The sequence below is a fragment of the Polypterus senegalus genome, chromosome 12, assembly GCF_016835505.1.
Source record: "Polypterus senegalus isolate Bchr_013 chromosome 12, ASM1683550v1, whole genome shotgun sequence".
Lineage (NCBI taxonomy): Eukaryota > Metazoa > Chordata > Cladistia > Polypteriformes > Polypteridae > Polypterus > Polypterus senegalus.
Window position 1 is genome coordinate 122046401 of NC_053165.1, and position 25724 is coordinate 122072124.

The following is a 25724-nucleotide window of genomic DNA, read 5'->3' on the forward strand; positions in this document are numbered from 1 at the left end:
CTCATTTTAGGAGTGTGTTATAGACCACCCAATTCAGACAGTAATTTCAACACACATCTTTTTAGTAATATCAAAAGGCAAGTTTACAGGGGATATTATAGTCATGGGGGACTTTAATTATCCAAATATTAACTGGGATAACCTTACAGATGGAGGAGCACAAGAGCAGGAGTTTTTAGAAGTAATCAGCGACTGTTTTTTAACACAGCATGTTAAAGCACCAACAAGGGGTGAAGCCTGTCTGGATTTAGTATTCTGTAATAATCAGGATAGAATTGAGGGTGTAGAGGTGATTGAACCACTAGGGTCAAGTGACCATAATGTAATACAATTCTCAGTATTTTGTAAGAGTACAGATGCAAAGACTAAAATTGTTAAGTTGAACTTTAGTAGGGCTAATTTTGAGCAGATGCACAAAGTCTAAGTAGGATAGACTGGGATAAGCTTTTAAATGTGGAGACAGTCGAGGAGCAGTGGAACAGGTTTAAAATGTTTTACATGTAATGCAGGACAGATACATACCTAAATTTGGAAGTAATAGGAAACTAAAAAACTCCACGATGGATTAATAAAGATTTAAAAAGAAGTTGCAAAGGAAAAACTGCTGTATAAGGCATATAAGACTAATGACTGCAAAGAGAACCGTGCGCGTATGAGAACATGAGGGCAACCATTAAGAAGGATATCAGAGAGGCTAAAAGACAGTTGGAGAGGAATATAGCAGATAAGGAAAAGAAGACCCCAAGAGATTCTTTCAGTATTTTAGTAGTAAAAGAACAGTTAAGGAGGAGGTCAAGTTCATCAGGAATAGTAAAGGGAATTAAAAGATACAGACAATGAAATAGCAGATGCCCTAAACTTACATTTTTCTGAGGTTTTTACAAGTGAGCAAGTGGATAACCTGCCAGAGGTAAACACAACTACTAAGGAGGTACTGAGGGATTTGGAAATTGTAGAGGGAGAAGTGCTGCTCAGATTAAATAAGATGAAATCAAACAAATCACCAGGCCCAGATAATATTTATCCTCGTGTTCTTAAGGAGGCTAGTGAGTACATATATAAACCCTTGACACATATTTTTAGGAAGTCACTGTGCACTGGAGAGATTCCAAAGGACTGGAAAATGGCAAATATCATCCCATTATATAAAAAGGGTGACAGGGCAGATCCAAGCAACTATAGGCCAGTAAGCTTAACAAGCATCACAGGAAAATTAATGGAAGGAATTATTAAGGATAAGATTGAGCAACACATGACAAGGACAGGAGTTATTCTGAACAGTCAGCATGGGTTCAGAAGAGGGAGGTCGTGTTTTACTAACATGTTGGAATTCTATGAGGAGGCAACAAAAGGATACGATCAAAGTGGAGCTTATGATATTATTTATCTGGACTTTCAGAAAGCATTTGATAAGGTGCCACATGAGAGGTTGGGCATCAAGTTAAAAGAAGTGGGAATTCAGGGTGATGTTTTTAGATGGGTGCAGAATTGGCTCAGACACAGGAAGCAGAGGGTGATGGTGTGAGGAACCTCATCAGAACTGGCGATGTTAAGAGTGGTGTTCCACAGGGGTCAGTGCTAGGGCCTGCTATTTTTAATATATATAAATGATTTAGATAGGAATATAAGTAACAAGCTGGTTAAGTTTGCAGATGATACCAAGATAGGTGGATTAGCAGATAATTTGGAATCCGTTATATCATTACAGAAGGACTTGGATAGCATACAGGCTTGGGCAGATTTGTGGCAGATGAAATTTAATGTCAGTAAATGTAAAGTATTACACATAGGAAGTAAAAATATTAGGTTTGAATACACAATGGGCAGTCGGAAAATCGAGAGTACACCTTATGAGAAGGATTTAGGAGTCATAGTGGACTCTAAGCTATCAACTTCCAAACAGTGTTCAGAAGCCATTAAGAAGGCTAACAGAATGTTAGGTTATATAGCACGATCTGTGGAGTACAAGTCCAAGGAGGTTATGCTCAACCTTTATAATGCACTGGTGAGGCCTCATCTTGAGTACTGTGTGCAGTTTTGGTCTCCAGGCTACAAAAAGGTCCAGAGAAGAAGCGACTAGGCTGATTTCCAGGTCTACAGGGGTTGAATTATGAGGAAAGATTAAAAGAGCTGAGTCTTTACAGTTTAAGCAAAAGAAGATTAAGAGGTGACATGATTGAAGTGTTTAAAATTATGAAGGGAATTAGTACAGTGGATCGAGACTTGTATTTTAAAATGAGCTCATCAAGAACACGGGGACACAGTTGGAAACTTGTTAAGGGTAAATTTCGCACAAACATTAGGAAGTTTTTCTTTACACAAAGAACGATAGACACTTGGAATAAGCTACCAAGTAGTGTGGTAGACAGTAAGACGTTAGGGACTTTCAAAACTCGACTTGATGTTTTCTTGGAGGAAACAAGTGGATAGGACTGGCGAGCTTTGTTGGGCTGAACGGCCTGTTCTCGTCTAGATTGTTCTAATATATACATATACACACACACATCCACATATATATATACATACATATCTACATATATAACATATACACACACACACACATATATATATATATCTGTGTGTGTGTATATATATATATATAATATATATAATATATATATATATATATATATATATATATATATATATATACATATACACACACACACAGAGATATATATATATATATATATATATATATATATATATATATATATATATGATAACTGTTGCTGGGGGTGGCAGAATCCATCAAGGAAGAAAAATGAAAAACATTATTTGTACAAAATCTTAATTTATTTATCCATTCCTAAATAATTAAATGGGCAGGCTATTTCGTATAAGTGCAATAAGCTGTTTGTTAAAACGGATGACTCCCGCTCTTACGTGCAAGTCTGCGTGGATATTATGAACTACCATATCTGTTCAAGTTCTATTTAAATTTTAAATAGAAGGAATTTTTATTTAGTCGACAGAAATATCTTTGGTAGGAATGGAGGTTAAAGGTAGGTAGGCATCATTGCATAAATTTTTCTTCACCATACAAATGTAAAGAGTAAATTCGCCTTACATTCCAACCAAAGATATTTGTGTCGACTAAATCAGGGGTGTAAAACTCAATTGCACAGGGGGGCAAAATCCAAAACACACTTTAGGTCGTGGGCCGAACAGGATAAACATTTATTCAACACACTAAAACTAAACTTTGAATTGAACAGGGGGCCAAAATCCAAAATAATCGGGGAGGACTTTAAAGCAGAATCTGAGATAGCAGTGGCTTACCGCGTACGCGGATCAAACACCGTTAGACCCTGACCAAGATCTTTTATAGTTCGTTTTGAACGATTAGCATTTAAGCTAGAGGTGATGGCACTCCTCAGAAAAAAGGAAGATATTACATATGAAAATAACCACATTCGTATCTTCCCTGACTTCTCTCCAGCAACAGCTACTAAACGCGCTGCCTTCTATAACATTAAACAGCGGTTACGGCAAGCCAGCGTCAAATACAACCTCTTGTATCCGGCAAAACTGAAAGTGGAATGGCAGAGTCAATACTATGTCTTCGCTAGAAAGGAAGAAGCAGAGAAAGAATTAAGAAAGCTGATCCCTGGACTATTCTGATACATAATAGTGAGTCATGGCCGTTAATGATATAGCAATGATTAACAATCTACTGTCTGATCTGTTTGTTTTAAAATACGGGTTTTTATCAGAATATATTCTCATTATTACTTAGTATTACTAGAGCTATCTGTTTATGTTTTATTGTGCTTAATTAATCCTTTTTTTTCTTTTTTCTTTTCTAATTATTTTATCTTTACCCTAAACGAGACTGTTCAATATCATACCCTTGGTTTATTGTTATTGCTATTACTGCATTAAGACATGTTATGCTTATTCTGGACACATTTTTAACACCATCCCCCGGGTTTATTATCTGGGTGTATTATCTTAATGCACTAAAATTGCTGAAGATTATATATATATTTTTTAAGTGCAAAATTCTTTTTTTTTTTTTCTCTTTTAAAGACTATATTGGTAACAGATATCTCTATCTTTTAACTCTAAAGCGCCGCTGCATTGGGGCTTGTTTTGCTTTTTGAACTTACTCTATCTCTGGGTATGTCAGAGGATTGGGACTATGTGACGTGGGTTTTAGCCTCACTTGGGGAGGCAAAGAGGGAGGGTGGGGGGTTAAGGGGGGGAGAGAAAGAGAGCAGGCCTGATCTATACCTAATCTATCCTCACAATCTTTATAATTATTACTACCAACATAATAATAAGCTATATGGCAACAACTCTAGGGGAAATAGGAAATTAAGACCAAAAGATGTCTCACTCCCAGTTAAGACTATAAAATGACATCAAAAACTCAGAATCAGGGTCTCCATGATGGGACAGTTAACTTCGTAAGCTGGAATGTTAAAGGCTTGAATCACGAATTAAAGAGAAAGAAAGTACTCTCTCACCTAACAGGTCTAAATGCTAAAATAGTATTTTTACAGGAAACCCACTTACTAAGCAAGGATCAGTTCCGGCTGCAAAAAGACTGGACTGGCCAAATGTTCCATTCTAGTTTTACAAAGAAAACTAGAGGTGTGGGAATTCTCATACATAGAACAGTACCATTTGTAGCATCAGATGTAGTATTGGATCCTGAAGGGAGATATGTAATGGTCATTGGAGACTTATCTAACTGTAAAATGATTTTGATAAATGTTTATGCACCTAATGTTGATGATAAGGAATTTATATAAAATTTATTTGCATCCATTCCCAATCTGAACACTCATAAAGTAATAATGGCTGGGGACCTTAATTATGTTTTAAATCCACTTTTAGATAGGACTTCCTCCACAGGGGGAACAGTATCTAACACTGCAAAGATAATTACAAAGTTTATAACTGATCACAACTTATCAGATCCCTGGAGGTTTTTAAACCCAAATTCAAGAACATATTCTTTCTACTCATCTGTACATCATTGCTACTCAAGGATTGATTACTTCTTTATAGACAATAACTTCTTGCCTAAGATTAAATCTTGCAAATACGATGCTATTGTTATTTCTGACCATGCACCTATGATCTTGGAGTTAAAATTACTAAGCCCCACACACTCACCACGCAGATGGCGCCTCAACCCACTTCTATTAGCTGGCGAGAATTGTACAGAATTTATATCCAAACAAATCAAATTAACTTGTGGATTCTTCTGTGAGTATTTGGTGGCAGTCTGACGAAGTTGCTTCGGAATACGGCGTTAGCCGCGGAGCTCAGCTCAGAGCGAATTCTCTGGAAAACTCTTAAGGCCTTCTTAAGAGGACAGATTATCTCATATCTTTCCCACAGAAATAAATCCAAAGCCAAGAAAGTAGCAGAGATAAAAAGCGAAATTACTAAAATAGATGAAGAACACGCCAGACTACCAAGCGAGACTCTACATAGGAGGAGGCAGGCTCTACATTCAGAATTAAACCTCTTGACAACTAAAGAAACTGAACAACTAATTTACAAATCCAGACATCATTACTATGAACATGGAGAGAAAGCTAATAAGCTTTTAGCTCAACAAATTCACAAGCAAGAAGTGCGCAATGCAATCTCGGTAATTACTAACACGAATGGAGATAAAATCATCGAACACAAAAATATAATGCACACTTTCAGAGACTACTATAAATCCCTATATACTACTGAGTTTAAAGAAGACAATACACAATCTAATGCATTTCTGGATACATTACAGATACCACAAATAGACGCTATTAGTGTGGAGGAACTTGATAAACCTCTGGCGTTATCAGAATTACTAGATGCTATAAAGTCACTCCAAGGCGGAAAAGCAGCAAGCCCTGATGGCTACCCTGCAGAGTTTTACAAGAAATTCTCCGCTCAGCTAGCTCCCTCCTATTAGCAACATTTACAGAAGCCAGAGATAACCAATCTGTCCCGCAAACCTTTCGCCAAGCACTAATCACTGTCTTTCCAAAACAAAATAAGGACTTATTACAATGTGCATCATACAGACCAATTTCACTTCTGAATAATACGTTAAAATACTCTCTAAAATCATAGCTAGAAGGATGGAGAAAGTGCTTCCCTCTGTAATATCACAAGACCAAACTGGATTTATTAGGGGCCGACACTTATCTTCAAATCTTGACGCCTGTTTAATGTAATATTCTCACCAACTAAATCAAACACCCCAGAAATATTATTATCATTGGATGCAGAAAAAGCATTAGACATGATTGAATGGAAATACCTTTTACTACATTGGAGAAGTTTGGGTTTGGCCCGAACATTTGTGCATGGATTAAATTACTGTATACTAACCCAGAAGCTTCAGTTTGCATCAACAACATTTGCTCAGACTACTTTAAACTAGAGCGTGGCACTAGACAAGGATGCCCTTGTCACCACTGCTGTTTGCATTGCCATTGAACCACTGGCAATACATTGTCGAAATACTGATCAGATAAAGGGGATTAGCAGAGAAGGACTGGAACAGAAAATCTCATTATATGCAGATGACATGGTACTGTATATATCGGACCCAGAAAATTCTGTGCCTGCAGTCTTAGCAGCACTCACAGAATTTCAAAAGATCTCTGGTCTCAGAATTAATCTGAATAAAAGTGTACTCTTTCCAGTGAATTCTCAAGCATATAATATTAGATTAGACACCCTACCTTTTATCATTGCAGAACAGTTTAAATACCTAGGGGTAAACATCACAAGTAAACATAAAGCTCTTTATCAACAAAATTTAGCGTCTGCATGGAAAGAATTAAACAAGACTTGCATAGATGGTCAACCCTTCATCTCACACTAGCTGGAAGAATTAACACTGTTAAGATGAATATTCTTCCTAAGCTCCTTTTTTTATTTCAAAACATCCCAATATACATTAATAAATCATTCTTTAAGCAATTAGATTCAACAATAACCTCATTTATTTGGAATTCAAAACATCCACGCATCAAAAGAGCGACCCTACAAAGACAAAAGGCAGAAGGTGGCATGGCTCTACCTAACTTCCAGTTTTATTACTGGGCAGCAAATATACAGGTGATAAGAACCTGGACACAAATAGAAGAACATACACAGGCTTGGACCGCAATAGAAGTAAAATCCTGCAGTACTTCTTTGTATTCCTTGCTCTGTGCTCCAATAAACACGTTATCGGCAATACACTAATAACCCAATTGTGCTCCACTCACTTAGAATCTGGAACCAATGTAGAAAGCATTTTAAGGCGGAGAAGCTTCTATCTGTGGCACCTCTGCAAGAGAACCACCTCTTTCAACCTTCACAAACATATGCAGTTTTAATATCTGGAAAAATTTGGAATTAACTTGCTTAGAGATCTTTATATAGACAACGTCTTTGCATCCTATGAACAATTACATTCCAAATTTAACATTCCAGCTACACATTTCTTTCACTATCTTCAAATCAGGAACTTTGTTAAACAGAACCTTCCAGATTTTCCTCATCTTGCACCCTCATCCATGCTGGAAAAATTATTGCTCAATTTCAAGGACTTAGACTCCATCTCTACAATATATAAAATCCTTTTACAATCCCTCCCTTTCAAAGATCCAAGAGGACACTGGGAAAAAGATCTCTCAATTAATATATCAGAAAAGGAGTGGAAAGTAGCAATGCAGAGAATTCACTCAAGCTCCATATGCACAAAGCATACAATTATACAACTCAAAATTATATATCGAGCACATCTGTCTCGACTAAAACTCTCTAAAATGTTTCCAGGACATGATCCAACCTGCGAGCGTTGCAACCAAGTCCCAGCCTCACTGGTCACATGTTCTGGGCCTGCACCAAATTAACATTATTCTGGACAAAAATTTTTAATTACCTTTCAGACAGCCTTGGACTCACAATCCCTCCTAACCCATTAACAGCTGTGTTTGGGGTTCTTCCAGAGGGGTTTAAAGTGGAGAAAGACAAACAAATTGTGATTGCATTCACTACACTGTTGGCACGCAGACTTATTCTGATAAACTGGAAGAACCCAAACTCTCCTCTTTAAAGTCAGTGGGAAACCGATGTGTTATATTATTTGAAATTGGAAAAAATCAAATACTCAGTTAGAGGATCTGTACAAACCTTTTTCAAAACATGGCAGGATCTAATCAGTAATATTTTAAAATAAGTTCATAAAGCACAGAGAATTTTTTTTTTATTTAGGTATGTTTACAAGCCTTAAATTTAAGGTTATTTGGCTTGCTCTCTCTCTCAGGGGTGGGGATCGATCTGTTCTTAACTCAATTTTTCTTTTTGTAAAATCTTGATTGCTTTGTATGGATTGTAATAAAATTAATAAAAAAAAAAAAAATCCAAAACATACTTTAGGTCACGGGCCGAACAGGATAAACATTTATTGAACACACTAAAACTAAACTTTTAAAACTTAACTTTTTTGAACATAAATATGAATAAAAACAGACAGGAATATTATTCCAGAATAAATAAACTCAAACCTTAAATAACTTATAATATTTTACTCTCCATAAAAATATATCCTGTCAAAATTATACAAATTCAAATATGAACATGCTGCATAACAAAACCTGGAAATATAAATAAAATGTGTTCTTTTCAGCAATAACAAATCAAATCATTCAGTTGTCTTTGCCCATATGTCATTTTATCAGAGCTGGATGCCCGGCATCTTTTTTTGGCAACAAGTTTGTTTATGTATGGCGTGAGGTTCTGTGTTGTGGAGATATTCAGGATGGACTGCAGGTGCTCATCAGTGAGGCAACTCCTGTGTGCTGTTTTGTTAGTCTTCATCACTGAGAAGAGCTTCTCACACAGATATGTGCTACCAAACATGCACAAGGTTCGAGCCGCATGTAGACGGAGCTGGAGAATTTCTGCGGGAATGGAGTAAATAAACTGTGCGGGCCCTGCAGTATCGTACTTTGCCTTCAGTGTGCCATTACACTGCAGCTCCATCACATCCATGTGAATCTGCACAGGAGCAGTTTCTACATCGACAGCAAATGTTTTGCGAAACAACTTTTCTTTCTTTCAAAAAATCTTTTTTTTTTTTTTTTTTTTTTTTTTTTATTAATTTTATTACAATCCATAAAAAACAATCAAATTTTTACAAAACGAAGAATTGAGTTAAGAACAGATTAATCCCCACTCCTGAGAGAGAACAAGCCAAACGGCGTAAAATTTAAGGCTTGTAAACATACCTAAATTAATAAATTCTCTGTGCTTTATAAACTTATTTTAAAATATTACTGATTAGATCCTGCCATGTTTTGAAAAAAGTCTGTACAGATCCTCTAACTGAGTATTTGATTTTTTCCAATTTCAAATAATATAACACATCAGTTTCCCACTGACTTAAAAGAGGAGAGTTTGGGTTCTTCCAGTTTATCAGAATAAGTCTGCATGCCAAGAGTGTAGTGAATGCAATCACAATTTGTTTGTCCTTCTTCACTTTAAGCCCCTCTGGAAGAACCCCAAACACAGCTGTTAATGGGTTAGGAGGGATTGTGAGTCCAAGGCTGTCTGAAAGGTAATTAAAAATGTTTGTCCAGAATAATGCTAATTTGGTGCAGGCTCAGAACGTTAGCAGGTTGGATCATGCACTGGAAACATTTTGGAGAGTTTTAGTCGAGACAGATGTGCTCGATATATAATTTTGAGTTGTATAATTGTATGCTTTGCGCATATGGAGCTCGAGTGAATTCTCTGCATTGCTACTTTCCACTCCTTTTCTGATATATTAATTGAGAGATCTTTTTCCCAGTGTCCTCTTGGATCTTTGAAAGGAAGGGATTGTAAAATGATTTTATATATTGTAGAGATGGAGTCTAATTCCTTGAGATTGAGCAATATTTTTCCAGCGTGGATGAGGGTGCAAGATGAGGAAAATCTGGAAGGTTCTGTTTAACAAAGTTCCTGATTTGAAGATAGTGAAAGAAATGTGTAGCTGGAATGTTAAATTTGGAATGTAATTGTTCATAGGATGCAAAGACGTTGTCTATATAAAGATCTCTAAGCAAGTTAATTCCAAATTTTTCCAGATATTAAAACTGCATATGTTTGTGAAGGTTGAAAGAGGTGGTTATCTTGCAGGGTGCCACAGATAGAAGCTTCTCCGTCTTAAAATGCTTTCTACATTGGTTCCAGATTCTAAGTGAGTGGAGCACAATTGGGTTATTAGTGTATTGCCGATAACGTGTGTTTATTGGAGCGCAGAGCAAGGAATACAAAGAAGTAGTACAGGATTTTACTTCTATTGCGGTCCAAGCCTGTGTATGTTCTTCTATTTGTGTCCAGGTTCTTATCGCCTGTATATTTGCGCCCAGTAATAAAACTGGAAGTTAGGTAGAGCCATGCCGCTTCTGCCTTTTGTCTTTGTAGGGTCGCTCTTTTGATGCGTGGATGTTTGAATTCCAAATAAATGAGGTTATTGTTGAATCTAATTGCTTAAAGAATGATTTATTAATGTATATTGGGATGTTTTGAAATAAAATGGAGCTTAGGAAGAATATTCATCTTAACAGTGTTAATTCTTCCAGCTAGTGTGAGATGAAGGGTTGACCATCTATGCAAGTCTTGTTTAATTTTTTCCATATAGGCGCTAAATTTTGTTGATAAAGAGCTTTATGTTTACTTGTGATGTTTACCCTAGGTATTTAAACTGTTCTGCAATGATAAAAGGTAGGGTGTCTAATCTAATATTATATGCTTGAGAATTCACTGGAAAGAGTACACTTTTATTCAGATTAATTCTGAGACCAGAGATCTTTTGAAATTCTGTGAGTGCTGCTAAGACTGCAGGCACAGAATTTTCTGGGTCCGATATATACAGTACCATGTCATCTGCATATAATGAGATTTTCTGTTCCAGTCCTTCTCTGCTAATCCCCTTTATCTGATCAGTATTTCGACAATGTATTGCCAGTGGTTCAATGGCAATGCAAACAGCAGCGGTGACAAGGGCATCCTTGTCTTGTGCCACGTTCTAGTTTAAAGTAGTCTGAGCAAATGTTATTGATGCAAACTGAAGCTTCTGGGTTAGTATACAGTAATTTAATCCATGCACAAATGTTGGGCCAAACCCAAACTTCTCCAATATAGTAAAAAGGTATTTCCATTCAATCATGTCGAATGCTTTTTCTGCATCCAATGATAATAATATTTCTGGGGTGTTTGATTTAGTTGGTGAGTATATTACATTAAACAGGCGTCGAAGATTTGAAGATAAGTGTCGGCCCCTAATAAATCCAGTTTGGTCTTGTGATATTACCGAGGGAGCACTTTCTCCATCCTTCTAGCTATGATTTTAGAGAGTATTTTAACGTCGTTATTCAGAAGTGAAATTGGTCTGTATGATGCACATTGTAATAAGTCCTTATTTTGTTTTGGAAAGACAGTGATTAGTGCTTGGCAAAGGTTTGTGGAAGAGATTGGTTATCTCTGGCTTCTGTAAATGTTGCTAATAGGAGGGGAGCTAGCTGAGTGGAGAATTTCTTGTAAAACTCTGCAGGGTAGCCGTCAGGGCCTGCTGCTTTTCCACCTTGGAGTGACTTTATAGCATCTAGTAATTCTGATAATGACAGAGGTTTATCAAGTTCCTCCACACTAAAAGCGTCTATTTGTGGTATCTGTAATGTATCCAGAAATGCATTAGATTGTATATTGTCTTCTTTAAACTCAGTAGTATATAGGGATTTATAGTAGTCTCTGAAAGTGTGCATTATATTTTTGTGTTCGATGATTTTATCTCCGTTCGTGTTAGTGATTACCGAGATTGCGTTGCGCACTTCTTGCTTGTGAATTTGTTGAGCTAAAAGCTTATTAGCTTTCTCTCCATGTTCATAATAATGATGTCTGGATTTGTAAATTAGTTGTTCAGTTTCTTTAGTTGTCAAGAGGTTTAATTCTGAATGTAGAGCCTGCCTCCTCTTATGTAGAGTCTCGCTTGGTAGTCTGGCATGTTCTTCATCTATTTTAGTAATTTCGCTTTTATCTCTGTTACTTTCTTGGCTTCGGATTTATTTCTGTGGGAAAGATATGATATAATCTGTCCTCTTAAGAAGGCCTTAAGAGTTTCCCCAGAGTATTCCTGCAGAGATCTCGGGGGATGTATTTGTCTCTAGAAAGAATTTTATTTGTTTGGATATAAAATCAGTACAATTCTCGTCAGCTAATAGAAGTGGGTTGAGGCGCCATCTGCGGGGTGAGTGTATGGGGCTCAGTAATTTCAGCTCCAAGATCATAGGTGCATGGTCCGAAATAACAATAGCATCGTATTTACAAGATTTAATCTTAGGCAAGAAGTTATTATCTATAAAGAAGTAATCAATCCTTGAGTAGCAATGATGTACTGGTGAGTAGAAAGAAGATGTTCTTGAATCTGGGTTTAAAAACCTCCAGGGATCTGATAAGTTGTGATCAGTTATAAACTTTGTAATTATCTTTGCTATTGAGATATAGAGATATCTGTTACCAATATAGTCTTTAAAAGAGAGAAAAAAAAAGAATTTTGCACTTAAAATATATATATAGTCTTCAGCAATTTTAGTGCATTAAGAGGATACACCCAGATAATAAACCTGGGTGATGGTGTTAAAGATGTGTCCAAAATAAGCATAAGCATAACAAGTCTTAATGCAGTAATAGCAATAACAGTAAACCAAGGGTATGATATTGAACAGTCTCGTTTATGGTACACATGAAATAATTAGAAAAGAAAAAGAGAAAAAAAGAAAAAAAAGGAGGAAAAGTAATTAAGCACAATAAAACATAAACATCGCCCTAGTAATACTAAGTAATAATAAGAATATATGAGAATATATGATGATAAAAAAAACGTATTTTAAAACAAATAGATCAGACAGTAGATTATTAATCCTAGCTTTATCATTTATCATGACTCACTATTATGTATCAGAATAGTCCCGGGATCAGCTTTCTTAATTCATTTTCTGCTTCTTCCTTGCTAGTGAAGACATAGAAATGACCTTGCCATTCCACTTTCAGTTTTGCTGGATACAGGAGACTGTATTTGACGCTGGCTTGCCGTAGCCGCTGTTTAATATTATAGAAGGCAGCGCGTTTAATAGCTGTTGCTGGAGAGAAGTCAGGGAAGATACGAATGTGGTTATTTTCATAAATAATATCTTCCTTGTTTCTGAGGAGTGCCATCACCTCTAGCTTAAATGATAATCGTTCAAAACGAACTATAAAAGATCTTGGTCGGGGTCTGACGGTGTTTGATCCGCGTACGCGGAAAGCCGTTGCTATCTCAAATTCTGATTTTAAAGTCGCCCCCAATTATTTTAGAAAAAAGTTCAGCTGCGAATTTCACAGGGTTTGAACTTTCTCGATTCTCTGGCAGACCTTCAATTCTGACATTATACCTTCTACTCCCATCTTCTAAAGCAGCCATTGTTGTGCTGACTTGGTTTCAACATTACTTGGCAACAGGGAAAGTGGGGCAAGCTGCACTGGTGCATTTGTGTCTCCCATAAAAGCAGCTTCACTTGAAATCACTTTGTGATTTTGCACGGGTAAAAACGTCTGCTGAAGTGTCAGATTCTTCTTTAACTCTTCTGCATTGCATTCAGGTCTTTCAGGTTATTCTGATGTTTTGTCTCATAGTGCCGTCTTAGATTAAATTCTGTAATTACAGTCACATTAGCTCCACAAATGAGACACACAGGTTTACCGGCAATTTCAGTAAACATATACTCAGCCTCCCATCGGTTTTTAAAGGCTCTATTTTCAGAATCAACTTTTCTCTTTGGCATCGTGTGGGGTAGCTTCGCAATAACTTGCACCATCATAAGCTAGACTTGATTAACGCAGTAAGTGTTCGGCAAGGCAGCTGAGGCGCTGCATTTTGGGATCTGTAGTTTATTGTGTTACCAGCGCTTCATATCCCTGGGCCATTAATAACAATAATATATAAAATGATCTCGCAGGCTGGATATAATTACACGCCAGGCCGGATGTGGCCCGAGGGTCTTGAGTTTGACACATATGGACTAAATAGAACTTGAAAAGATATATTTTTTTTTTGATCGCGCAATTCAGATCGAGTTGATGCGCACTACATCGAGCCCACGTGCTATTGTGGTTTTGCCTGCGTGCCTCAATAAGTCACCCTCCCCTCGCTCTTACTTTTTACCGTTCATCTAATGAATACACCGAGTATGGCTTTACCAAAACAATTATTGATGGCGAATCGATTATTCATAAAGCTTCAATTTGTGATCTGTTTTTCTGTGTTAACCTCATATTTTTTCATGCTTCTTCTCAAACCAAGGGTGTGCGAGGGTAAAATTAATCGGGAAGCGCTGATTAATGTAATCGGTGTACCATGAAATCATGCATTGACAGAAGTTCCCCTTTCCTTGTATTGCAAAGTGTGATTAAATGCGTGATTTTTTAACGCGTTATGGAGCATATGCATCGAAGCTTCTCAGCTGTGCTTGTGCTAAGAAAAGGAAACATTTTAAAAATAACGTAACACGATTGTCAATGTAACCTTTTGTAAGTAGTGACTGGAGGATTCAGTGTGGAGAAACTGTAGAGACAGCGTGTGTATTAACTTGTGGATTTTTCTGTGAGTATTTGGTGGCAGCGTCACAAAGTTGCTTCCGTAACACTGCGTACATTAGCTGCGGAGCTCAGATCAGAGCGAAATGAGGTGAATGGGAGGGGAGATGATGATGTGACTCCCCCACCCGCCTTAACTGTCAATCCCCCATAAACACAGTCTCTCAGAATTTGCATAAGCACAGCCATTCACGTGCAATTTTAACTTAGTTACAAAGTGATCAAAACTCGCTTATATCCCGTCCTCTCATTAAACTTGTATCCCGCATACCCCGTGGGCATGACAAACGCCAGCGGCAGCCTGTCTATGAACTTAATTTAAACTTTAGGTTTACACCTTGCTTTGTTTCCGAAGTAGCAGCACTCATGAATATGGTTGTATATGTCACTCGCTCGCTTCTTATTGTTTCACTGCCTTCTCAATTATATAATGCATGTTTTCATCAGCGCTTTTTTGAGCTCTTCCTGGTTTTCTACGCACTGCATTGACAGTCAGTTCACTTGATTAAGTGGGAGGCGTGATGATGTCACACGAAACTCCGCCCCCACGGCTTTCAAGCTCAACTCCATTACAGTAAATGGAGAAAAATAGCTTCCAGTTATGACCATTACGCGTAGAATTTCGAAATGAAACCTGCCCAACTTTTGTAAGGAAGCTGTAAGGAATGAGCCTTCCAAATTTCAGCCTTCTACCTACACGGGAACTTGGAGAATTAGTGGTGAGTGAGTGAGTGAGTGAGTGAGTGAGTCAGTCAGTCAGTCAGTCAGTCAGTGAGGGCTTTGCCTTTTATTAGTATAGATTGATTACTGCATATACAGATCCTTCATTATTGAGATGAACTTTCAAAAGTTCTTTAATTACAAATGGCAGATGTTCAAGAAAAAAAATAAAAGCAAAATAATTGTCAGCTGGATTTACATTGTAAAAAAAAATTGTAAATGCCTCTTGCATTCAAAACCCATGTTTTGAAACATGAGAAATACTTTCCTAAAGAAAATACAATTGCATCACCAATAGTCACTGTCACGTTTTCTTGATAAAAACTACAAAAATTATTGGACAATGTGTGAATCTGACAAAATTACATAAAAATGATTATTCCCGTTTTCATAAAAACAAAAAAGATCATTCTCAAATACACCGTCTTAACCCTATCAATCGTTTGAGGCATGATTTGAAAATGGTGTACCATAAACACTGTTACAGAAACTTGAATGAGCTAAAGTAAAACCACTCCCAAGAATTATGTAATGATGGTGACCACCTACTCAAAACCAACTTAAATCTGTTATTGAAGCAAACATTACTTTAAAACAAACACTCAACTGTGGGGTGTAAATACATAAGCAAGTAGCCTATTTCCATTTTTATGTTGTTTATGATTTTAGCCACCAACTAAATTTGTATTTAAAATTATTTATTTTGCTCCTGCAAAGGTGTGGCAAAAAGAATGTTTTTTAAATCTTAAACAGGTTTGAACAGTACAATTTAAAATTATCCAGAAAGACAATTTGGCATTTGTACAACTATATAAACTGTTATATTAACTAAAACAGACATGAATTGAAATGATTCCAAATTCTTTGCAAAAAGATTGTTAAAGTAAATTAGATACTTACTTGTAAATCTGTACTCATCCTCCCGTCTTCTCATTTCTAATTCTACAGAAAGAGGATGAAATTAGCAATATAATGGTCAGAGGTTTTGCTCTGTTGTCAAAGAAAACAATAATGCCAACTATACAATGTAGTTTGTGCCACAGAAGTAATTTACATAGTTAAACATTAAGTGATTTTCAAAGTCAAATAGTTAATAACTTTGAGAATAATTTCAAATTATATGGATGTTGTACAAATGCCAAACTCCACACTCAAAAATACTGAAAGCAAAATGTACTAACAGACTTTACCTAAAAACTACAGTAAGTAGTACACTTTAAATTTAAGTATGGCCTAACGTAGTGTTCTAAACAACAAGATAAGATAAAATGACCATAACAGGATTTGTGTTAACACCTTTATCAAAAAAATACAATAAAAACTACATTTTCTGAAAATTGAATTACATCAATCGGACTGAAATTTTAAATCCCCAATTTTCTGACAGCCAGGCAAATAAACAAGCTCTTACACAGAGTAATTGGGAGGGCTCTACAAACGTATTACTTATCAGGTTACACTAAGATTTTGACTTATTACTGGGCACATTAGAACAAGCGGCACGGTGGCGCAGTGGTAGCGCTGCTGCCTCGCAGTTAGGAGACCCGGGTTCGCTTCACGGGTCCTCCCTGCGTGGAGTTTGCATGTTCTCCCGTGTCTGCGTGGGTTTCCTCGGCGCTCCGGTTTCCTCCCACAATCCAAAGACATGCAGGTTAGGTGGATTGGCGATTCTAAATTGGCCCTAGTGTGTGCTTGGTGTGTGGGTGGGTTTGTGTGTGTCCTGCGGTGGGTTGGCACCCTGCCCAGGATTGGTTCCTGCCTTGTGCCCTGTGTTGGCTGGGATTGGCTCCAGCAGACCCCCGTGACCCTGTATTCGGATTCAGCGGGTTAGAAAATGGATGGACATTAGAACAAAGGGTTTACTACTTCCGGGTGTCATGCCATGCAGTTTTTTTAAATTATTAATGTTTTAATGTAATTACCTAATGTTATCGATTAGCAATGTTAAGATCTGGCCTCTGGTTTGTTACAACATATTTTTTAATGTATTTTTAAACTAACTTAGGAGATGCTACGGTCAATGCAGACCCGTGTGCCAGCCTGCTTCAAATGCCTTTCAGATGAGCAGTGGACCTGAGAAATGTTATACGGTGAGTAATGGTGGGTATAGAAAATAATCATCCCCTTTCAAAATATTCATATTTTGTTACTTTGCAGACTGAAATGAAGACACAGAAAAATATCCGTGCATTATCCGTGTTTAATGCAAGCAATTTAACAGGATAGTGAAAGATACAATAGTAACATTTCAGGGGAAGAAAAGAAAAAAAAACACACGATTACTGAAATGGTTAACATTAGAATTACCAGAGCCTAAGAAAAAACTCGTAGATCCGTCCCACCTTAAAACGCTTCTCACCTCTCTGTCAGCGTCTTTTGTCCTTTAAATGTGTTGATAAGCAGCAAACAGCAAGCAGTCTGCTGTCACATTCCCCACTGGCGCACACTTTTCTCAGCTCAAGTCTGTTTACCTGCATGTCAGTTGCTTGGAGTTGCATAGAGTGAGAAGTCAAGCAAAATGACACGTTTTATAAATACTATAACGTTATTTGGAACCGTGTCTACAACAATCTATGTACAGTAAACCCATTGTTAAAACAGCTGTTTTCACATAAAGATGCACTATAGCTCGCATGTTATTTATTTCGCCAACGCTACACCTTCCAGATCTAAACACTAGCTTGGTGTATGTGCCCAAAAAAAGTCTAACTGCATTCTCGTACCATTGCTCGCGTACTAAAGTGTCAGCAGGTATTTTTCGTGACATTACATGTGTAATTTGTGAGCATGCCCTTGACAATCAAACAGAGGAAGCTCTGCAGTTCACTTGTGACTTTATGCTGTAGGAAGATAAGTAAATAAATCAGCTCAAATGTTATTTATTTGGATCACATAAAGTTACGCTATAGCTTGAATGTTTTTTATTTGGATCACATAAAGACGCGCTATAGCTCGCATGCTATTTATTTGGATCACATAAAGATGCGCTATAGCTCGAATGTTTTTTATTTGGATCACATAAAGATGCGCTATAGCTATTTATCTATCCCCTTAGCTGTTTTTTTATATCTATTATACAGTGCCTTTCCTGTTTATTTATATATCTAGTGACTTCTCTATTTGTCTGTCTATTATGCAGTGCTCTGTCTGTCGATGTCTTATGGATTTTAAAAACAACAGTTATAAAGACACTTGTTCATGTTAATTGCAGTCTCAATTGTTAAAAATAATATTTTAAAAGGAGCATCCCACATGAAAATACAATGATCTGACTGACTGACAGTGCATACCACTTTATAGGGTTAAAAAAAAAAAAAAAAAAAGAAAAATAACACTTTCACCCCAGCGGGGAATCGAACTCAGGTCTCTAAGGTGCAACAGGCTTGCTTCGCACCGATTGGCTGAGTAGTCTGTGTCAACTATCCGCGACTTAGTATGTATCGTGATCGAGATTTAGAGAGAATAAAAGTGAAAAAAAAAAGGTAACTTTTACAAGTCCTATAAATGTACACCGTGTGTTACTGATGCAAACCAAGTGTATGTGTGTACTGTATAATATTAACAATAAGGGCAGCTCACTACTGAAAACGGCAAATATAGGAGTGAGTCGGGATCGAACCGGGGACTCAATTACACCAGGGACTCTTGATTACAAGTCAGCAAATCTTACCACTATGACACGGAAGCTGTTGCCTTTTCCTTGTACCTTTTGTGAAAGTGTTTACTTGATCTTTGGACTTCACGTTTCATACATTATATAGTTTATGCCTACATTTTGTCATTTACTATTAAAATATGAAAAGGTTTCTGTTTTAAAAATGTGTTTACACAGATAACTGTAGAAAATGAACACACATGAAATGCATGTGTTCCAAATAACAATCTATTATTTCCACTCTAAAACTCCACTTCACTCCCAGATAATTAATTAAGGCGTGAGCTGGGAGAAGTTCGTGCATGTTTTAAGTTGGTGGAGGGATGGAATAACCGGCTGCTTGCAGCTTGTCTTTATCGGTACATTTAGAGGACAAAAAATGCTGGCGGTTAGGTGCGAATGGATTTAAGGTGGGCTGGATCTACGAGTTTTTTTTGTAGACTCTGGTAATTCTAGTGTTAAAGGATTAATTTCATCCCTAAAAATACTTGTAAATTCAGTCATCTTTAACTAATCAACTACTCCATTGTACACAAAGCCAAATGACTCCGAACTGTGATCAACTGTAATCATTCTGATTAGTTTAGCATAAAAACAGCTATTCGTAGAGCAAGTGCAACTGAAAGCAGATAATCAACTATGCCCAATAAGGCACTGTCAGAAGATCTCAGACATGAAGTTGTGGACAGGCAAAAGTCAGGAAATTGATACAAAAAAAAATTTCAAAAGCTTTAATAATCCAAAGGAGCACATTGAAGTCCAATATCATGAAGTGGAAAGTCTTTGGTACAATACGACCCCTCCTTGATCAGGCCATCCCTCCAAACTGGATGGAACAGTGAAGAGGAAAAGCGTCTGAGAGGCTACCAATAAGCCAGTTACAGAATTTTTTAGCAAAGACTAGTCATTGTGTACATGTGACAACAATATCACAAATGTTTCTTATATGGGAGGGTTGTATGAAAAAAAGCCAACCCATCAAGAAAGGCCACATTAAGTCTTCATCGAACTTTGTCAAAACACACCTAGAAGATTATGAGTCCAAAAAGGAAAAAGTTATTAAGGTCAGAGTAGACCAAAATCCAGCTATCTGGCCGCAATACCAAACGTTATATCTGGCGGAAAGTCAATACAGCTTACCATCAAAAGAACACCACACCTACAGTGGGGCATGGAGGTGGTAGCATCCTGTTGTGGGGTTTTTTCTCTGCAGCAGGGACTAGGGCACTTGTCAAGATAGAAGGAAAACCTGCTGCCCTCTGCCAGAAAGTTGTCAATGGGAAGAAGGTCCACCTTCCAACATGACAATGACATGAAGAAACATACTGCAAAGTTGACCACACAGTGACTGAAGGAGAAATAGGTGAATGTGCTTGCATGGTATTATCAGAGCCCAGATTTAAACTCTTACTGAAAGTCTGTGGAATGACTTGAAGATTGCAGTCCACCAACACTCTCCATCCAATCTGACTGAGCTTGAACAGTTCTGTAAAGAAAAGTGGGCAAATATTGTACAGTCTAGATGTTCGTGGCTATAATCAAAGCAAAGGTGGTTCCATAAGTATTGACACAGAGGTGTGATCCTTTAACCATCTCAGGGATTCTGGATTTGTATTTTTTTTATATGAACTACTGCTCTTATATCTTTTCACTTAGCCATTATAAGTTACACTGAATAAATATAGTTAGGGAAATATTTTGTGTGTCTTCATTACAGGTTGCAAAGAGCAAATATGCCAAGCAAAGGCAAAAGTTACAAGCTCATCTGGAGATGGAAGAAACGAAGATTCAGAGCAAGGGCAAAAGTAAGGTAGAAAGGATTTCATACAGTATAATGAGAAACGTTAGATGTGTAACTTGTTTGAACTTGTTACATCTCATATCGAGTTATGGCAAATTCAGATGCTGCGATATTTTTGGTACTGCAGATTTTACATCTCTTATTTCAGGCCCTATTTTAATGCTGGAAGAATGGAGATTTTTGTGAATGTTAGTATGTCAGGTGGCTTCTGTCAAGCTGTTAATCAAATTTGATTGATGACCTTAACCCTTTTCACTGATTGGTGGATTTGAATGCTGGCCTACCTCTCCACCTGATTGGAGGATGTGAAGGATGGCCCCGCCCCCGGCGCTAGATTATTGAATGACGACCCATCCCCCACCCAGACAAACCTGTTTGCCCAAGGTAAGAGTCAAGAGCATTTTGATGGATGTCTGCACCCTCCTTAATCCCACCCCACCCCCAAAACCCACTTGCTTGTCCACCTGTCTGTCAACATCTGTTTTGTGAGGTGGCCTCCCCACTTCCCGGGAACCTTCTCCGGAGGACAAGTTCAGACACTTTCCAGCCAGACCAAGCGACATGTCCGGACATGAATGAATGAGGCCTCTGCCTCAGCCCCCGGTCAGGCAGCGTCTGTTTGAGGGATGGCCCTCCACTTCCCAGACCACTTCTCCCAAGGACATACCCAGAACATGTTCCAGCCGGGCAGAGCTACCTTATAGCCATTTCCGCCTATATTGTGTTGGGTCAGACCACGTATCTATAATTTTAAAATATCTATCAAATCTTTGCTTTATCATTTGCAAACCGCTTTTTTTATCTAAGTCAAAATAGCCTTTATCCATCTCACAGAAAGACCAAATGACAGGTTTCCCACAGAAAGATCACAGACAGGATCTCTCTACACACTGAGACTCGGAGCGGACAGGCTCAGCTCATGCCCTGCGAGCTGGACAGTGCCTATCAGCTGCTTTGCGTGTACGAGCAGGCATGTGACTGTAGCTGGAAGATGTTAAGTATCCCGCTGGGGAAGGCCCCTGCAAGCTCGGCTGCAAACAGCCGTCTGCACGCGCCCGCACCCCTGCTGTTTTGTTGTGCTCTCTCGCTCACACGCAGCTCCTCAGTCCGGGAAAACAAGTTTTGTTTAAAGGGATTTTAAAATTCACACACAGTTAAATTATATGCAACAGGGCCCTTTTAAATCACGTTTGAGACGTATAAAAAATCTAGCCTCTGCTGTATAATTTGTAATTATATTAATTAATGTAATTATAATTTGTATAAAAATCGATCTCTTCCCGGGACTTCCCTGCGCGGAGTTTGCATGTTCTCCCAGTGTCTGCGTGGGTTTCCTCCGGGCCCTCCGGTTTCCTCCCACAGTCCAAAGACATGCAGGTTAGGTGGATTGGCGATTCTAAATTGGCCCTAGTGTGTGGTTGTGTTTGTGTGTCCTGCGGTGGGTTGGCACCCTGCCCAGGATTGGTTCCTGCCTTGTGCCCTGTGTTGGCTGGGATTGGCTCCAGCAGACCCCCGTGACCCTGTGTTCGGATTCAGCGGGTTGGAAAATGGATGGATGGATAAAAATCAATCTAAAACAAGTACCATTTCTGTGAAATACCTCCTATCTATACTAATAAAAGGCAAAGGACTGACTGACTGACTGACTCACTCACTCACTAATTCTCCAAGTTCCCGTGTTGGTAGAAGGCTGAAATTTGGAAGGCTCATTCCTTACAGCTTCCTTACAAAAGTTGGGCAGGTTTCATTTCGAAATTGTACGCATAATGGTCATAACTATATATAAGGGTCATTACATTTACTGTAATGGAGTTGAGCTCAGAAGGCCGTGGGGGCGGAGTTTCGTGTGACATCATCACGCCTCCCACGTAATCCAGTGAATTGACTATCAACGCAGTGCATAGAAAACCAGGAAGAGCTCAAAAAAGCACTGAAGAAAACATGCACTATATAATTGAGAAGGCAGTGAAACAATAAGAAGCGAGCGAGTGACATATACAACCATATTCATGAGTGCTGCTACTTCGGAAACAAAGCAAGGTGTAAACCTAAAGTTTAAATTAAGTTCATAGACAGGCTGCCGCTGGCGTTTTGTCATGCCCACTGGTAATGCGGGATACAAGTTTAATGAGAGGACGCAGGATATAAACGAGAGTTTGATCACTTTGTAACTAAGTTAAAATTGCACGAAGGGCTGTGCTTATGCAAATTCGAGACTGTGTTTTTGGGGATTGACAGTTAAGGCAGGTGGGGAGTCACGTCATCATCTCCCCTCCCATTCACCTCATTTCGCTCTGAGCTGAGCTCCGCAGCTAACGCACGCAGTGTTACAGAAGTGACTTTGTGATGCTGCCACCAAATACTCACAGAAAAATCCACAAGTTAATACACACGCTGTCTCTACAGTTTCTCCACACTGAATCCTCCAGGCACTACTTACAAAAGGTTACATTGACAATCGTATTACGTTATTTTTAAAATGTTTCCTTTTCTTAGCACAAGTACAGCTGAGAAGCTTGCAGAAGATACAGAAAGCAGAAGAGTTAAAGAAGAATCTGACACTTCAGCAGACGTTTTTACCCGTGCAAAATCTCAATGTGATTTCAAGTGAAGCTGCTTTTATGGGAGACACAAATGCACCAGTGCAACTTGCCCCACTTTCCCTGTTGCCAAGTAATGTTGAACCAAGTCGGCGCAACGGTGTTCCCAAATACGCACTTTGCTGATAAATGGAGCGCACCGAGTTCGCACGGCGCTTTGGTGAATTTGAAGAACAAAAAAAAAATTTTGAGTTGTTTCGCAAAACATTTGCCGTCGATGTGGAAACTGCACCTGTGCAGATTCACATGGAGGTGATTGAGCTGCAGTGTAATGGCACACTGAAGGCAAAGTACGATACTGCAGGGCCCACACAGTTTATTCACTCCATTCCTGCAGAAATGCTCCAGCTCCGTCTACATGCGGCTCGAACCTTGTGCATGTTTGGTAGCACATATCTGTGTGAGAAGCTCTTCTCAGTGATGAAGACTAACAAAACAGCACATGGGAGTCGCCTCACTGATGAGCACCTGCAGTCCATCCTGAGAATATCCAACACAGAATCTCACAGCAAACATAAACGAACTTGTTGCCAAAAAAAGATGCCAGGCGTCCAGCTCTGATAAAATGACATATGAGCAAAGACAACTGAATGATTTGATTTGTTATTGCTGAAAAGAACACATTTTATTTATATTTCCAGGTTTTGTTATGCAGCATGTTCATATTTGAATTTGTATAATTTTGACAGGATATATTTTTATGGAGAGCAAAAACTTTTGGGATATTTAAAATCTAAGTTTAATTTTTATATAAATTTACATAAGAGCAAAGAAATTTGAATGTTCTTTTAACGTTTACTTTATTTCTAACTTGTATAATTTAGACAGGATATATTTTTATGGAGAGCAAAGTTATTTAAGATTTGAGTTGATTTATTCCGGAATAATATTCCAGTCTGTTTTTATTCATATTTATGTTCAAAAATTTTAAGTTTTAAAAGTTTAGTTTTCGTGTGTTCAATAAATGTTTATCCTGTTCGGCCCACGACCTAAAGTGTGTTTTGGATTTTGCCCCCCTGTGCAATTGAGTTTGACACCCTTGATTTAGTTGACACAAATATCTTTGGTTGGAATGTACAGCGAATTTACTCGTTACATTTGTATGGTGAAGAAAAATTTATGCAATGATGCCTACATTTAATTTCCATTCCTACCAAAAATATTTCTGTCGACTAAATAAAAATTCCTTCTATTTAAAATTTAAATAGAACTTGAACAGATATGATAGTTTATAATATCCATGCAGACTTGCACGTAAGAGCGGGAGTCATCAGTTTTAACAAACAGCGTATTGCACTGATACGAAATAGCCTGCCCATTTAATTATTTAGGAATGGATAAATAAAGAATTTATACAAATAATGTTTTTCATTTTTTTTCCTTGATGGATTCTGCCACCCCCAGCAGCAGTTGCTCGCACCGCAAAGAGTGTATATATATATATATATATATATATATATATATATATATATATATATACTAGCAGAATACCAGCCATTGAGAAGTAGTGTGTTAAAGAAGGTACGAAAAGAAAAGGAAAATTTTTAAAAATAACGTAACATGATTGTCAATGTAATTGTTTTGTCACTGTTATGAGTGTAAACTATATATATAGCAAAATACCCACGCTTCGCAGCGATGTCATGTGTTAAAGAAGTTATGAAAAAGAAAAGGAAACATTTTAAAAATAATGTAACATGATTGTCAAAGTAATTGTTTTGTGTATTTGGCGGCAGCGTCACAAAGTTGTTTCCGGTAGCTGCATCAGAAAATGTACCACGACGTCTGACACGCCTCCTTTTTACTCTTTTCTTACAGCTTGGATTGCTGCAGTCATATATATATATATATATATACACACACACACACACACACACACACATTATATATATATATATATATATATATATACACACATATATATATATATATATATATATATATATATATATATATACACATACATACATACATACCTTTCTACATCATATATACACACATAAATACATACACACAAATTATATATATGTGTGTATGTATGTATGTATGTATGTATGTATGTATGTATGTATGTGTGTGTGTGTGTGTATATATATACACATACATATACTTGTGTGTATGTTTGTATGTGTCTATATGTGTGTGTATAGGTTTGGTAACTGAGTGCAAGGGAAAAATAATAAATTATAGTCTATAAGTTATTAAACAGTAAAACATCAACGTTTTAAGAAGTACAGGTACATTGAAATTACATTTTCTATGTGAACGTTCAAATTTGTACCTCTGGTAATGTGCCTTACCGGCATTTAAAGAAAATTAGTTTTGT

At 37.6% G+C, this 25724-nt stretch overlaps 1 protein-coding gene across 1 annotated transcript in view; it reads right to left on the reverse strand.

Moving 5' to 3' along the window:
* The window catches only part of clpxa (caseinolytic mitochondrial matrix peptidase chaperone subunit Xa), a 160101-nt gene that overhangs the window by 54672 nt on the left and 79705 nt on the right, over positions 1–25724 (reverse strand). The window contains exon 6 of the mRNA XM_039771355.1: positions 16243–16284. Within this exon, the coding sequence (XP_039627289.1) occupies positions 16243–16284 (42 nt within the window). The remainder of the gene's footprint in view (positions 1–16242; positions 16285–25724) is intronic.